General features: G+C 44.9%; 1 protein-coding gene across 6 annotated transcripts in view; it reads left to right on the top strand.

Moving 5' to 3' along the window:
- The first annotated feature begins 70 nt into the window (after window positions 1-70).
- The window catches only part of slc4a11 (solute carrier family 4 member 11), a 53,145-nt gene continuing 35,850 nt past the window's right edge, over window positions 71-17,365 (top strand). Inside the window, exons 1-2 of one of the 6 annotated variants that reach the window (XM_061844017.1) lie at window positions 71-197; window positions 6,135-6,215. In XM_061844017.1, coding sequence (XP_061700001.1) covers window positions 177-197; window positions 6,135-6,215 — 102 coding nt within the window. In that variant the 5' untranslated portion in view covers window positions 71-176. Of the gene's footprint in view, window positions 198-6,134; window positions 6,216-8,837; window positions 8,936-17,365 lie in introns of those variants that run through there. The other 5 variants (XM_061844016.1, XM_061844018.1, XM_061844020.1 and 2 more) reach the window with 5 other exon arrangements.

Here is a 17,365-nt window from a genome sequence, read left to right as displayed (position 1 = left end):
CAAGGTGTCGTTTTTCCAGCCAAACTGAAGTAAAACTGCTGACGCCGGCGCGTGCACGCGGGGCGATGGGCGCGGCCTCCGCCGGCGCGTGTCACGCGCACCTGAAGTTTTGCGCGCGACTTTTGGGGCGACGCTCACTTCCTGCCGTGACGTCAGCATGAGGCCCGCGAACGACGATGATGGCGTCGCGACGGCAGGTGATGGCTTCTTTTTTCTTGCTTTTCACCTTCAATGGCTTTCGTGGTCGATGAAGTGCTCCTTGTTCGGCTCGTGGGGCGCGTTTGGCTTCAAGTCGAGGTTGCTTGTTGGTGATTTTTGTCCGCCGTCGATGCTTTTTGTTCTACTCTTAACGCAATTAACGTTGAAAATGGTCACGGTGACACTAATGAAGAACAATTCAAAGGTTCCGTTGCCCCTATAAAGTTGTCTTTTAAAACGTGAAGTGAAAAGTGAAGTCACCTTGTCCACCCCCACACACTTTATTTGATCAAAAAAACTGATAAAAAAACAAAGGGAGGCGCGGTGGTGATGCAGAAAAGTTTAATGTATGTAGAAAATTTCTAAAAGATATGAAATCTGTTGTAATAATGTACTCGAGAGAATCTAATGATAAAGAACTCTGAGCACATTTTATTGTAACCAAGATGTAGTCAAACGTTTTCATGCTAAGCTCAAATGTTCCCACGTCACAACAAATACGGACGTTTTCCTGCTTTGGAGATTTGAAAATTCCTACGAGCCATTTTTTTTTACTGTGTTTTCGAAGAATAAAGTCATATTTCAACTTTTTTCTTGAGTTTTGATACCATTATCAATGAGTGATCCAAAAAGATACGAAATGCTGCTTTCACACGGCACAGGTGAGAAACGTGAGCGTGTAACGATTGTGATGGGCGGGGGGGGGGGGGGCGCTATAGGCAACTTGATGTTTCATTTTTTTGCCCCCCCTCATTCCGTTATTACATGAAGCGCTTGAAAATTTTCTTCGTTTTGCCGCCACTTAAGACAAGTCGTTTAGTCGTTGTAGCGATCATATTCGAGGTTGTGGTTGTGCTTATGGACGTAGCAAACTCCAGCTAAACGTAGGTTTTGCTTTGATGCATTTGAGTGACTCCATATTTCATAGCGCTGGCGATGAGCCATTTCCATCTCTTCTCAAATGGATTTATTTGCATCCTGGTGCGTTAGAGCTGTTCCTAATATTTGGAACTAGTAGCTACACGAGAGAAGGCTCTCCTCGAAGTTGACCTTGACCTTCGGCGCACTTTTCCTCGCACGTTGTTGTTTTTACGTAATGCCGGCCCCCGATGTCTTCCATCCGCCATTTGGCCGACACGTCCGCCCGTCCCCGCGCGCTTTGCGGCGGCAAACGTGTTGTTTTGGTTCCGGCGGGAGTTCAAATAGCTTCCATCTCTGCCGCCGCGGGAATACCGGCGTGTTAGCGCACGCCGGGTTGAACGGCGCGTGAGGCATCAACGCGGATTGCTTGGACGGCGAGCGCTGCTGGTCAGGTGTTACTTACGTGCTCGTGGATTCGGACTTCTGCCTTGGATGTGTCCAGCGGTTCACACGACATGGGACACTTTTGCCACTGCGTAAACAAACACAGCGCGGCTCAGCTTCGGCTTGAGGACGGCAGGGGCGCCGTTTGAAATGACATCACGCTATCGGTGCAGAACCGGAGGGGGGGGGGGGGGAACAGCACAATGCTAGCAAAACTTTAGCTGTATTGAAACCGATGGCAGTAAAGCAGTTCATGTTTTTTTTTTTTTTTGATAGCACAATAATTCACACGGTTCAAAGTCTTTCGCATTTCCTGAAAAGAAGACAAATTATATAACTTCCTAAAAGGAAAATATTGAAGCTCCCCTATGTACTGCGTATCACAAAGATGTTTTCAAAAGCACAGTAAAACATTCAAACTGCTTTACTTGTTTCTTCTAAAGAAAAGATTTAAAACTTTATAAATAATAATAAACTGATTTAACTGTGCATTTTTTGCCTTTTTGTATGATTTATAATTCAGACTGTTGAAAAGGTTTCAGTTGTTTCCTAAAAAGATGACAAAATATTGATGTTGAACTTTCCCACAAAGAAAAGATTGAAATACGTCATTATGGACGTCGCTGGTGTCCGATAACATAATAAAACGCTTGTAAAGTAAAACAAGGCAAACTTTTAATGTGTAACTTTTTTGAAAAGAATAGTCAAACTGGTATCTACATTTAAATAGTTATTTTTTTGTATACAAAATATTAGAGACTGTCATTTATGAAATACTTTGATTAATATTTGCAGATAAGGTGTGTGCGTGTTTTAGAATTGAAAGTCATGTATGTTATTGTTGTACTTTTTAGTCAAGATTGCTTGCGTTGAGGCAGTTTCAGCGAATGCCGATTCCAGCAGGGGGCGCTGCTTCTGTGTATGTATGTATGTATGTATGTGTGTGTGTGTGTGTGTGTGTGTGTGCTCGCTTGTGTAAGTATCCCGTCTGTGGCGTTTGTTTGTTTTTCAAGTGTTTTATTTGACCCAAAACTGTTGCTAGTGTGTGTGGATCACAAGCGTGTGTTGTGAACTTTTTCTTTGTTGACGTGGAACAAGTCTGGAAAAGTGAGAGGATGCACTTCCTGTGTGTGTGTGTGTGTGTGTGTGTGCGCGCGCGCTTCAGGACAATCGAAGGTGAAAGGTTGCATCTGTGGCCAGGAAGATACTCCCCCCTCCCAAAAAAAGTGTAGAACAGGAGACTGAAAGTTTGGAATCGGTCGAGGAATGTGAAAGGGTGAGGCCGACATGTGAGGAAAAACAACTTCAAATTTGGGGACTTTATTTTGAAATTCTGGGAATAGAAATAATGACCGAGATGTCCTGAACGAGCTGAACATTCTTTAATTGGAGTGATTTGAATCTGTTCAGAAACGGGGAAGAAGGAAATCAATGCGGAATCTCTTCATCGGGTCATTTGAGTTCAAAAATTCTGACTTTTGGGCAGATGGAAAAGTTTTGAAGCGGTCGGGAAATGTGGAAGTCAAGATGTCCAAAAAATCTAATTTGGAAATTTGATTTTGAATATTCAGAAGTTTGGAAGCTGGACTGCTTTGAATCTCTCACTAAGTCCATTTTCTGAGCTGCTTATCCGAGCTCGGGGTACACCCTGAACTGGTCACATGGAGACAAACAGTCCCCGATGAATGCGAGCGCGTTTGCTGGGATGTGGCAGGAAAAGCGGAATGCCCGGAGAAAATCCACGAGGGCACGGATGGGGAGAACATTCAAACTTGTCACAGGCGGGGCTGGGATTTGAAACCGGACGCCCCAACCGCTTGGCCAGCCTGTCAAGAAATGTGAAGTAGAATTTACTTTGACGATACAAAATATAGATATATATATATATATTTGAAAATTTTATTTTCAACGTCTGAGCTTCAAGATGACTTGAATTGAATGAACATTTTTGTCAACAGAATATTGAAGTCATTTGCGGAGGTTAAAGAACCATTTTCAAATGAATGGTATTTCGACATTTGTTTTATGGATTATTCATCGTGAGACATTTCTGTTTATCTGATTAAAAAATGTTTTAATGGATTGATTAATTTTCCAGTTCATTAGGTTAGCGTCCTATTGGTATTCTTAATTTTCACTTCACCCTAAATATTCATCGTTATTGTCCACGTGATGATTTAATGGCATTTTTGTTTTTTTAAATTTAAAAATTGAAATGAATATCTTTTTTTCAGTTTGTGCATACATTTAACAACGTATTGAAATGCATTTTTTCCCCCTTTTGCTTCGGCTTAATTTATTTAAATGCAAGGAGGTTTCTTTTTCATGATTTTCATTCGTTACGGATTGGATTGTTTTTCAAATTCCAATCGCGTCCCCGAGTACATTATGACATCGCTCATCTTAATTTTCATTTTATGATTAATATTCACACACACACACACGCACTCCGCTCGCCACGTAGTGTGTGCGGGCAGCCGCCGAGTAACGAGCCAGCTGCTCCCCTCATCTTCATCTCACTTCTCTTCATCATCATCTTCGTCCTCCCGCTGGTTCCGATGTATCAATCGGGTCTTAACGCTTGCTCTTCGGATCCCCCCCCTTCTTTTTGTCTTTTTTTTTTTTTTTTTTCTGTCCAACCGCCGACTCGGCGGGCACGCCGGGAACGGCGGCTGGGAATTGGCGAAGCGGGCGACGACGCTGGCATCCTAATGAGCGGCACGCCACGTCGCCACATGTGGCGCAAGGGCAAAAAGGACGGCGGGCGCTCAGCGGCCCCTCGGGCCTTCCAATCCGTTCGTACCCGCCGTTCTGCGCCTTTAAAAAAAAAAAAAAAAAAAAAAATCAATTTACAATTTTTTTTTTTCCCCCCTTTTTTTTAATTAAAAAATATATTAATGGGGGCTGGGACCAAACCAGAAAATCCATCTTTGTGGTTTATCGCCACTTATGCAACAATTTTTCTCGATTAAAAATGAAAAGTATCAAGATCCATATGCACAAAATCATATCTTTCAATGTAAATATGGCATAATGGGTGTGAATGATGTGCAGGTTTTCCCTCTTTTCAGTCTGACCTGGTCCACGTCCCTCAAAAGTAGCAACCTCCCCCGACGCCCCCCGCTACACCTTGTCAAAGCACTCTTCTCAAATGGAATGAATTGAAGTGCCGTTAATCTGTTCCAGCTGGGAATTTTGGGGGGATTCTTTCTTCCTTAATACAATTTTGCCAAAATTTGTACTTCCTTTGATTAAAATTTCTTCTTTTTGCATCACAAAATCAGATTGAGTGCTTTTTAAAATGTTTGTCATATTTGGAGGTCTGTGTGTGAGAAGGATGAGGTGTGGAACGCTTATTGGGATTTTGGAGTGGATGAGGAATGCTTTTTCCTTTTTGGAGTGTGCGCGCGCCATTTATTTATTTTTTTTAAAAGGTAGTGCCTGGATTTTCTTTTTTTGAAGGTTGTGTGCAAACTATCTCGGGAGTTTGTGTAATTGTATTTATTTTTTCCATTTTGCGAAGGGGTGCGCCAGCTCAGTCAGAATGTTGACGATTGCCTGTTCCTATATTGCTTCATTTGCGCAGACCAGATGGTAGTTTCAATCTGTTTTCCATGTTTATTGTGTGCCTCATTTTGATTTTGGTCTTGTTGCGCGTTTGTACGCCCTAATCGGGGTCGCGTGGCATCAGGTCGGCACGTCTCGCCTCGCCCCTTATTGCCTTCTGACGCTAGTCGGCGACGAGTCGCTCCGGCTAATGCCTTCGCGGCTAGCCTCGGGTCTCCTCTGCGCGCCCGCTGACGTTCGCTCGCCGTCGCCATTCCCAAACGGAGGGTTATAGGCGCGAATATGAAGGCGGCGAGAGAGCGAGCGGTCGCTCACGTGCTGCCGTTGATAAAAGTGTCTGAAAAGGCTAACTTGTGTGGCGCATCGGCGCTCATGTGATGTTGATTTCGGGAGATGAAAACACTCACATGATTCCAGGCTGCTCGTTCAGTCACTTGGTTGGTTGGACTTTTTTTTTTTTTTTTTTTTTTTTTCCCCCTTTCCTTCCCTTGTCCAAGAGAGACAAACTCGCAACTTTATTACATTTTATATTTGTTATGAAATGATGGCTATGATGATCTGGATTCAGGATTCGTTTTTAGTTCTTGCCAGCTGAACTTTTCCAACTGACCCCTTTCTAGCCACTACTAACTAACTAACTAGTGGGCGTCCTACCAGATCATCTTGCCTAGCCAGCCGATCTTCCGTTTGCCCAACCAGGTCAGTCCAATCTTTTTTTTTTTTCCCCCAACCTAACCTGTCCAACCCAACCTAATTACCCGATCCAGTTAACCGAGCCGAACAAGTCCACCCAGTCTAACCCAACCAACCAATCCACGGACTCCAACCAGTCCAACGAAGCCAAGCGCTCATCAGCTCAAAGCAGTCTACTAACTAACCAAGCCGGTTTTGTCAAATATGTCCAACCCAGTTAACTGCTCTCGGGCAAGCCACCCAAAATCCAGACAACGCATGGCATCTTTTTTTTTTTTTTTTTTTTTTTTTTTGCTGTTCGTACCTTTTTGTCAGCTGCCTTTGAAAGCACTTAATGACAGATTTTTTTTTTTTTTTTTTTTTCCCCCCAGAAAGCGACAGGAGACTCACTTCAGAGCCTGCAAATCATCTCCAGGAGCTTCTTGGTTGTCGGCCCACACGGAGAGCGGACAGTAAGTAGACGGCGAGGGTCCGCTTGTGGGGGACACTTAAGCGCAGCAGGTCTTGGCAGAGGGGCCCGCCCGACCGCGAGGACCCGCCGGTCTTTCATTTGCCGCCCGCTCGGCCTTCTCGCTGACGTTTGGAAGTCAAATGACTTAATGAGAGAGTGCCGGCCGCGTCTGTAATTTGCGTCAAAATATTGAAACTTTCCTAAGATCGTCTCAACTGTTGCGTCGCTAAATAAGGCCAACGAGCGGGCGTGGACGTCGTTAGACGGGGAGCGCTCGCGAATGCTGCCGCCGACAAGCTTGTTGACGTGACCTTTGACCTGTCAAAAAGCGCCGCTGTCCATGTTGAGGGCCAAAAATGCATCCGGGGCGCATCCTCATTTGTCGCTTTTTATTAGACGTCTTTGGATGCCATCAAAAAAACTCACCGTTCTCCAAAGATTGCGATTTTTCAAATGTTTTTTTTTTTTTAATGGACGCTATTTTGTATTTTTTGCTTCCCGGTGTTCGTCAGCAACATTTTGAAGCACCGATATGCATTGATCTGTCTTCAAATGTTCGCGTCGCAAGACATCCGAAATCGCGTTCCCCGCCGCAAAGAGTCAACGGCGGGCCCGACGCGCGCCTCCGCTGACACGTTGCGACACGCGGCCCGACGGGAGTGCGCTGACGCACGCGCGCCGGCGGCGCAGAACGCTCCAAAATGCAAAGCGGGGCCGGCGGACCTTTCCGTACGCGCACGGATGCAAATGAGCGACCTTTCGCCGACCGGCCGCGCCCGCGAGGGGGGGAAGTGACGCTCTCGTCGCTCGAATTCACAACCGCGTGCGCAAAATGTTCACGTGCAAACGAGAACTTGGTGAGATAATATCAAATTACTTTATTCTCGGAATAACAAAAAAAATAAAGCGTCATTCTTTAAAAATATATTGTATACTTTCGTCCTTGAAAGATTTCATTTCATTTCCCTAAAAATAGGATTTTATCCTCCTGAAGTTGGAGCTTTTTTTCCTTGGAAAAAACGAGTTATTCAAAATGTACGTTGAAGGTGCTTAAGTGTAAGATTGCAACACTCACCAGCCCGAAGTCGCGGACGGGCGTAACGCTTTCGCCGAATCGAGGGCCGGTGCCGTGTTCTGGCCACCAGCGGGCGTCGCAGCGTCTGGGTCGTCGAGTACGAGTTCGTTTTTGAGATGTTCGCTGAACTTTGCGTTGGCACAGCGTGAAGCCTCCCAAGCTTTTTGGTTGAGATGCGGGAAACGTTACAGAAACACCGCAGCGCCAACACCGATCGGATCGGCTGATAATTGGAATTTTTTTGCTGTCGTAGTTTGCCGATCAAATCAATGTCGCTGATTGGCTCCGAGAAGGATTTTTACTCTGCGTCGCTGTCCTGCGCAGTATATCTGAATCTAAAAGCTAGCTTATTTTTCGTTTTCTTTTGTGTCTTTTGATGAAGTACTGTAAATATCTGACTGCCAACAGTTATATATTCAAAAATGTGGCTGAGAGATGGCATGTAATGTGCGGATCGGACTACGCTGCAAATTTGGTCAGTGATCGTTTTTCTAAGGTGATCGGCCCCGAAAATCCTGATCGTGCAAAGCTTCATAGATGGGAAGGCGTTTTTCAAGTCAGCTAGTCTGTTCGATTAACTGCATTGATGAACAGGTCACTCTAGAGGGCGACATTGTACGACTTTGGGTTTGGCGCTTTGCACAGTTTTGGCGTAGACGTACATTAGAAAGAGCAGACGTGTTTGTTTTGATAAGGTGACACTTCGTGGAGTGGATGAGGAAAGGCGTGGGGGGGGGGGGGAGTCGCTGACGTTTACCTCCGGTCGTGAGGCCAGTTAGCGTCTGTAAATATTATTTTCAGTCATGTTAGAATGTGTTGCAAAATCTAGCATCTAAATCACAATTCTCCTTGGCATATGTTGACAAAAAGATTGAGGAAGACGGGCTTTTGGGTCAGAAAGTAATTTTGGGGTGAGACCAACCCACATTCTGTTGCTGATGACTAAAGAAAGCAAATAGCTACAAAAAACTTTCTTTTTTTTTCCCCCACCCTGATGAAAGAAGTTGAGTCTTCTCATTTCCATTATTCCATACTTTAGATTTTGGCTTAGTGCATTTTTACTGAAAAATAATAGTGTGCAGATGTGGGTAGATTTTTAACAGCGAACTTCATAAGAATTGCTGCTGAGCGCCGCAGTTTTTGGTTGAATTTTAAAACAAACAAAATAAAAACATTTAAGTTGTTTAATATAGATCTGCTTCAAGGCCTTTAAAGAGAGTTTGTATTGCAAATATTGATTGCAGTATTGTAAACAAAAGATCAGCTCCAAATATCGGCCGAAGGGGAATCGGGATTAGAAATACCAAAGCCCGGGCGCTAGGACCCAGGGCGTGCCGTCATCGCGGCGGCCGGCGTTGGGGGGGGGGGGGGGGGTGCTTATGTCTGGGCTGAGTCACTGCGTGCGTGCGCGCGCGCGCGTGCACGGGTGCGCGCGTCAGTCGGAACTCGGCGAGCGGGAAGGTGATGTCGCGCGCGGAGGATAGCGGCGGCACCATGATGGGTTGACGGTGGGCCGGGCGGCGGAGGGAGGGAGGGAGGGTGGGAGGGAAGGAAAAGGAAGCGTGCGTGCGTTCCACGCCACGCCACGGCCGCCGCCACGCGCTCAGTCATGGAAACCAACAAAGTTCTTCATTTCGTGCCCTCGGGTAAGTGAACGCAGCGCTCCCACCTCCTCCTTCTCGGGGGAGAACCTTGGGGTTCCCTTCTTGGTCAAACCAGAGACGACTCCCCCTTCCCCTCTCTTTTATGCCCCCCCCCCCCCTCCCCCATCTCCCCCACATTTTTTTTTTTTTTTAATGCACTTCCACACCAGATGTTTGTTGTTTTCGTTCCGTTTGCGAGTGACTCACGTTGGACTTTTTCCTGCTTGGGGGAGGTCCTCCAGGAAAACACACGCGCACACGCGCCGTCTCGTTGATGTCACGAGGCTGACGCACGTCGTACCTGGCCGGCGGGAGCAGCTGGAATGCGGAGAAAAAGCAATAATGCACTTTCTCCCGGCCGTCTTTGAGTGTACGTGCACGTACGTGGGTGTGTGCGCACGTGTACGGAGGGGTCCTGCGCGTGTCGGTGCACGTGCGCGGATGCGTATGGAGAGGTCGTATTTGTACGAGCGTGTAATAAGCGATGGTGTGCGTCTCCTCAGTCAATTTAGAGGTGCGATGCGGCTGCCTCCTCACTTTGGTGTTGTCAGGGAGGGCACCATACAAGTGCGTGTGTGTGTGACAGGCTTATAAAGCCAGTGTGCACGTCCGTGTCTCCCCTGCAGGATAATATGGCAGAATATTACTCTGCGTGCGGCTCATTTGCATATCAGTTAACCGCGAACGCTAGCATTAGTCGCACGCTAAGCGTCGAGTCTCTTTCGTTGGCGTTAGCGCCGCCGAGGGCCCCGGGTGATCTTGACCTCTAGTCCCCTTGAGGCTCGTCGTCGTTCGGTTTACTCGGGTAGTCGGAACGCGATCCAGAACGATCGAAAATCCTTGAATGCAATCTCATGTGTGACGACGGAGGCCGTGTTGAAAGTCGCTTTTGAACGTTTTCTCCAGCCAAAAAAGTGTCATCAACAAGCTCAGCGCTCGTCCCAGCAAGCTGGAATAAACAGCGAAACACTCGCAACTCCTACTTGCTTCTGTTTTGCCACGCACACGTAGTGCAGTGGATGTGAAAAGTCTACACACCCCTGCTCAAATGGCAGGTTTTGTGACAAAAAAAAAAAAAAATATGCCAAGATTAATCTTTTCAAAATTTTCCACTCATCCATGTTACCTACAGGTTTGCAGACCTTAATTGGAAAATATATATATTTCAGAGAGCAGAAGTAAATGTTACGACTAAAATGGCGGGTCAAGACTGCCAGGGCGACTGAAATTGATTTGGGTGGAATCAGAGGCAGTTGTGTGGTGACATCCTCCAGAGGGTGTGCACATTTTAGCAATCACATTGTTTCAGTTGTTTGTTTTTTACTTTTCCGCTCACAAAGATTTTTCCATTTTTTTTTTCCCCAATGTACAGGATAAGGTCACATCACTGGTGGAAAAAGTTGTGAATTGATTTGTTTCAGTCCCATTTTTTTTATAGCACAAAAACCTAGCATATGAAGAGGGGTGTGCAAACTTTTTATAGTACATGCTCATAAATGCTACGTTTCCACACAAGCTGCCACGACCGGCGCCGAGTCGCTTGAACCGTGCAATGTCGTTGGATGACGCCCACGTCGCTCACTGGGCCCGCCTCACGCACGCTCAAAGTCACAGATAATCCTGTCGGAAGTGAGGCTGGCGACCCCGAGTGGACAAACGAAACTGTGCACCGCACATGCGTGTAATTTGCTTTCGCTATAAATCTGGTTTTGTTTCATTAATTAATTGATGTGATAAAAAGTTCGTCCCTCGCATCGGCGGCCTCAATGACATTGAGACTCTCTCAAGGTCACTGATGGTAACACGACATGTAGCTATTACATTTCTAAATGTTTTAATAAAATATGTAAATACTGTATAGCGCGTCACCCGTTGAGTGGAAATACTGCGTTTGTTTGTGTGCAAGAACACCGTTCAAGTCCGCGTTGCTTTCTTGATGCTCTTGAAATTCCCATACTTGGATGCGCGTGTGTAACCATTTTGAGATGTGCGTGTTCATTAGAACCCCGTGTGTGTTGCTTTCTCGTCATCCATATTTTCGTACATGTACTCTGTGTGCATGTAGTCACGAGAGAAGTATGGACCCATTGTGGGCTGCTATCTTCTCATCTTTGTTTCCCGTGTGTATTTGCATGCGTATGTAGTGTGTAATAATTTGAATGCGCGCGTGCACGTCACCGTGACGCTGATCTCTGATCAGCATTCACCGCCGGCAACGCATCCCGCTCGCTGCAGCCTGCGAGCGGCAATCCGTACACAAACATGCAAATATACACGCAAAATACGGTCCGCGTAGAAGAAATGAGACGAGCGGGGCGCACGCGAGCGCACAACGGCTGACGTTCATTGTTGAATTTTTCAAATGCGACGTCCGAGGTCGGTTGTTGTGATTTTGCGCGTTTTGCCCACAGCTGCGACGATGGACATGCGGCAGATTCGTTTGGGTCGTCTTCAAAGTTGCCACGTTAACACGCCTTTTGTCAAAACTGACTACCCCATTGTGATAACAAAAAGTGGTGTTGTTCCCCTTTTTAAACTTGGACAACACTTCAAAAAGTTCAAATGTGGTTATTGCGATGTTTTTATTGTCGGCTTTGCGCACTGATGAACGGGACTTTTCCAGAAGCTCGTTCCCGACGCGTACGAAAAATTATTGGCTCGTTTACAGGGATCGTGCACGGCTTTGACATTGCAACATCCTGATTATCAGGCTGACTCGAGCCTTTGTCATCAAAGTTAAACTTAATGTCTCACTTTTATGTTGAGATTTTAATACTTTTCTATATGAGCTGGTTATCTTTTTTTTTAAAAAAAAAAAAAAAACAAAAAAAAAAACGTACACTTGTATGTCATCAAAGCCATACGGGCTACTTGAAAGCTGAGATTGGACGTTTGCCCTCAACCGTCTTCCGTTCAGCCTCCCCTCAGCTGCCTCCGGGCGAGAGGCGGGGCTCGCCCCCAACTTGGCGCCAGCCAATCGCAGGGCACGTAGAAACGAAAACCCGTTTGCACTCGCATTTAAACCTACGGGCAACTTAGTCTTCAATTGAAAGCGTCTTACCCAGAGAAAACCCACGCAGGCATTTATTTATTCATTTTAGTATTTGTGTGTTCTACTAAAGCACAGGTGTCAAACTCAAGGCCCCGGGGCCAGATGGGGCCCGCCACGTGATTTTATGTGGCCCGCAAAGGCAAATCATGTCAACATTCGTTTATATTTATTTTTGAATAAATAATGACATTAAGACATGTTTGTGTTATCAAACATCAAAAATAGTTGAAAAAATCCATTCCCCTTAAGTTCCAATTTCCAAAGCTGGTTGCTATATTGATTGTGTAAATATGATGGATCAAAGATTTTGATGGTTTCACAGTCACAGTGGCCCTCTGAGAGAAACCAGTACGACAACGTGGCCCGCCATAAAAATGACATTTTTCTGAAGAAACAAGTATTCGAGTAAATTAGATTTGTGCTAGGTTAAAGGGCAAATATGAATACAAGGGGGGTGGGGGCTAAACCATTTCACTTATTAGCAAACAATTTTTTCTTTTTTTTAAATAACCAACTTTTTTCCTCTTAAATTCGCTTTGAGCAGGAAACAATTTTCTTGTCTCAACATTTTCAGTGGGGCAATTTCAAGCAAACGCCAACGAATAAAACAAATCTAAACACATTTCAGTTGATATTTAACATTTCTTTTAAGTAAATAAAGCATTCGTTTAAAACAAGGCAGAGAGTCTTTGTTATGGACTTTCACTTGATCAGCGAGCACTTTTTTTAGTATGTGACATAAAGGCCTACCGCGGACCAATATTCTAATAGTAATGCGTAGCTGGGAACGCGTCGAAGCTTAATTGATGTCGACTGTGGCCGTCGTCGTCACGGGATGCCGCGGAAGACGCGTGGCTAAATTGGCTGCAAACTTGACGTGCCGAATGAGGACTCGAAGGTGGAAAAAGCAGGCTCCAAACGGACCGAACGGATCCGCATTGTCGACCAAAGCCGCAGCTGTCAATCAAATCGGCAACAAGGAGCCAAAACAGTCGACGCAACGGCGGGAAGAATGATGGCGATTCAAAGTTCGGACTTTGAACGGTGGACTCGCCGGGGTTCAGAGATGCACACCGTGACTGCAGTGCTGTACAAATCCAAATATGGCAGCCTAACGAGCCCGTCGCAGTCGGTGCTAAGTAGGAGCAATTTGCCCTCCACCTTTCTGCTCAGTCTGAAATGCATTTTTGCCGCACATTTATCTCCATTGACGTCGCCGCCATTTTCTTCTTTGTTGTGTTTTGGGTGCGTTTTCCCGCTCCACGAGTGGAAGACGTGCACCTCGCGTCGTCTTTCCCGCCGTTGACGGACAGCGACTGCGCGTGCAAACTGATTCAAATTCACTCCGATAAGCTGATCCCCCCTGAGGCAGGAAAAAAAAAAAATCCCCCAATTTTTTTTTTTTTTTTTTGTCGTCCTCTTAAGTCCTTGAAATTCGCCACAGCCCTACTTTCAATTGTACTATAACACAATTAAAAATGGTTGAAAATATGACATTAGCTGGTGCATTTCGGCTTCGACATGACAGTTAAGTGCCTCGTTGACATATTTCACTATAAACTGTGGAACTATTTTTTTTTTTTTTTTTTTTTACACTGTAACATAAGAATGCTAAAAATGAAACGCATCAATCATATATAGTTTATTTTTGACTACACCTTTGTCATTAAAGTTTAGGCAGAGTCTTATTACATTTTGCTCTAAAGAGTGGTTAACTTATTTTTTTCTACACTTGTATAAGTTCAAAATGTTAAAGTGAAGCAAAGTGTAAACGTTTCACTGTGCTTTTGTCATCAAAGTTGAGACATTGTCTTATAGTTTTTGCATTTCTTTATAAACAGTGGGACACAAATTTTTATACTTGTGACAGTTAAAAACTGTAGCGTAACGTAATTAAACTTTGCACTTTACCTTTGCCATTAAAGTTAAGACCGAGTGTCTTTTTTGTTTTGGCAATTTAGTCTAAACAGTGGTTAACTTTTTTTTTTTTTTCCCCCCAATGACAGCGAAGAATTTTGAAATGAGACTTAGAAACATTGCTTTACTACTAATAAAGGTTTAATGTGACACGACGTGTGTGTGTGTGTGTGTGAGAACCAAGGCAAGGGAATTCCTGCTAATTGCTGACACATTCTCTTCCTGCCTCGCTTCAATTAAATCCAGGCGCCGGCGATGTCTTCTTGCTTCTTGCGCCCCCCCCGCTTCTCCTCCTTCCCTCCTCCGCTACCACCGAGCACAAAACCCCACCAGTTCCCCTCGCTGGCCGCTTCTCATTTGCGTCGCGGCGTCTTTCTTCCCGTGAGGGCAAAATGCCTCGTGTTGTTATGCGGCGTCCGCACTGCACGAAACGTGCGCAGTACGACATCTAAGCCTGCTCGCAAAAAAAAAAAGAGCAAAAACGCGGAGAAGGAAAAACCGGCGCGCGCTCGCTGGCTGGCTGGCTCGTTGGCATGACGTGGACGAGAGGAAAGAGCCATTTTAGTTTCGCATTCCCACAGTTGTGGCGCTTCTGAAATTTGGAGGTTTACTGCAAAAAGATGGCCGATGACTGTTCTTGATCTTCACGTGCCGCCGTAGTTCTTCTTAGCAGGCAGGGTTTCGTGTGAAAACGCGTCACGGATATTTTGGCTCACTGTTGAACCATTTGGAGGGAGGCCTAGCTTTGTTTACTTTTCCCGTTGTTTTGGCAAATGATTTGATAATCAATAGTTTAAATATGTAAAATTTCACAACCTTTTCCTTTTGTATTTATTTTTGGCATTGCGGCGTAACAGCCAAAATGATGAGAAAGCACCCGACTGACAGAAAGCGACGTCGCGTTCCAACGGCGACGTCAACGTGAGCTTCTCATCCCAACCAGAAGTTCTGCACTTTTTCTGCTCAAATGTCAAAAACACTGAAATAACGCAGGCGTATCTTAATTCATGTCGTTATTTCTGACGGTTTGAATCGAAAGTTCAATGACGAAGTTTAGTGCAGCAACTACAGTTTAAAACAAAACTCTTGCAAAAAACAAGAAATGATGTGGAAAAACATTGAAAAGGGGTGATTGTCATGTGACTCATGTCAAAAGAAATGTGATTATTACATTGTGTATGGCGCATTTCAACTACTTCCACTGTCTTAAATGTGGCAACAGCGCCCCCTGTTGCTCTGGCAGATATTTGCTCGGCTCGCTTTGTTTTCATGGAAATGTAAATTTGTTTTCGTTTTTTTTTTTTTTTTTTTAGCGAGTACAAACATCTCAAAACATTAGCGTTAGCTTCAAGGCTGCGTCGCTCAATCACAATGATGCTTTGCTGGGCGTGCGGGAACAAATTTATTTTTCTTCCTTTTTTTTTATCTCCTGTTCATCACTTGTGAGTCATGGCACTTCAAGGTTGTTGGGATGGAAACATCCGTCGAATAATGCGCCATTCAGCCCGCGCTAAAATATTTTCGCAGCCTCCGAGCTTCCGCTTGTTGTCGTTGTCAAATCAAGCGGAGGCTAGCGACGCTAAACTCGTCAAAACGACAAGAGGGAGTTATATAACTGTAAAAGTATTCCTTCAAAAATCATCTGGATGCTTCACTGGTGAGAAAAAGTGCATCTGTAGTTGCCATGGCAACCACACGCTTGTCTTGTTGTTTGTTAGCATTAAGGCTAATGCTACAGCTTCCCGACGGTATCATGTTTCGGCGCGTGAAGAAAAATGCTTAAGGATGGAAGATAAAATCAGGAAAAGCGTACGTTTGTAGTTTCATTGTGTGAAATTGTCATTGTAGATTTTAAAAATAATAATAATTTTGGAACAAGCCGATGACAAAAATGTGACGTAAAAATGTGACCGATAAGTTTTTTTTTTTTTTTTTTCTTTTTTTTGTTTTTTAGTTGTCGGGGAGGCTGATCATCGATATTTGGACCAAATATTGATTTGCAGTAAAAGGGAAAATATTTGTTATATTTTGAACTTAAACTCCAATACTTTAAATGTCCTTAAACCTGTTTATTAAACTGGTTTTCAGATTTGCAATATTTAAAAAAACAAAAAAAAAACTTAGACTAGACATCTTTGTTTTAAATTCTACCAAAAAGTGCAAAGCATAAATAACTGAAATGTTCATCTTTGTCTCGTCTTTAAGTTCAAACCCAAAAGTCCAGGGAGTGGAAAATTTTTCACTAAATATGGGTGTGCGTCCACTGATGGCTGTGAATATTTGTTGGACGCTGCATATTGCGTTTCCGCTCATCACTGGAATCAAAGCAGCTCCGCGTTGACATTGTCTCATTTCTTGCTTGGCCCGTTTGGCCCCCCCCAAGATTTCAAGATGCTGTTTTTCCTACTTCCCCTTTGGTCCTGCTGATGTGCAGACAAACTGTGGTAATTACGACCTCCCGACTTTAAAGTTCTACACGCAGCGTTTCGTATTGGACTCAGCATGTACCTAATATTGTGTCCCACAAGCAAAGTATGTGGTGTACATTGAAACCTGTGTGCTATTGGCACAGTCTTTTTTCCTCCTCATACCTTGACATGTCAGTACAGTTTCTCTACATGTGTAGTTAGCGTGCTAGCGCAGTGCCGGCGTTGCTGCAGGCCAAAATGTGGCTCCTCTGCTCAATCAAGCAAAAATGTCGCTGCGCTCCGGGCACGAGGTATTCCCTGCCTCTCGTACCCTGAGCGCCCGCGGGCACAATTAGCCGACAAAAAGGATCCGCCCCAACCCCCCCGGATGACCAAATAAACTCAAGGGCAACGCCTCGAAATACGTCTCCCTCGTAATGTGAAAGATTTGTGGTGGAAACCTGTTTTTAGGGTGACTGCGTCCCTTTTGATGTTTGTTTAGTCTCCAAGTGACTGATGTCGACTCCTGCAGGGCAAGTTGCACGCCGCAGTCTAACTTTGCGCTTGAAGATTTATTTTTGCGCCAGAGGCGGCGTTCTATCGAATTTGACACTATTTACACATTTGGAAAAAGTCACTCCGACGTACGCGCGCGCATTCCAGAGCTTCTCTCACACGCACACATCCCGCAAAAGTACAGAAACCCCGTGAAAGTTTGCAGAGCCGCGTCAAGATGCTTAAATGACGCCGATCCACAATGTTGTGTGTGTTCATGTTTATTTTTTTTTTTTGGAGTCGACTCTGAAACAGGGTTGCTCGGCAATGTTGTGTCGTCCGTATATTTTGGTATTCTCTGGCACGTGGTGGCGCCACATTGTCGGATGGAGCGGATGTTGACAAGTGGTTGCTCCCCAACATCGTGTGCGTTTATGTTCCAGTGGACTTTGACTTGTGTTTTCTCCACAGCGTTGTCACACCATAACATTGTTTGCTTCCACAATTTTATGTTCCTTTTGAATTTTGAAATGTAATCACCCCACAATGTTGTGTGCGACG

Source organism: Syngnathoides biaculeatus, chromosome 15, assembly GCF_019802595.1.
Source record: "Syngnathoides biaculeatus isolate LvHL_M chromosome 15, ASM1980259v1, whole genome shotgun sequence".
NCBI classification, from domain to species: domain Eukaryota; kingdom Metazoa; phylum Chordata; class Actinopteri; order Syngnathiformes; family Syngnathidae; genus Syngnathoides; species Syngnathoides biaculeatus.
This window is presented reverse-complemented; position numbering and strand designations above follow the sequence as displayed.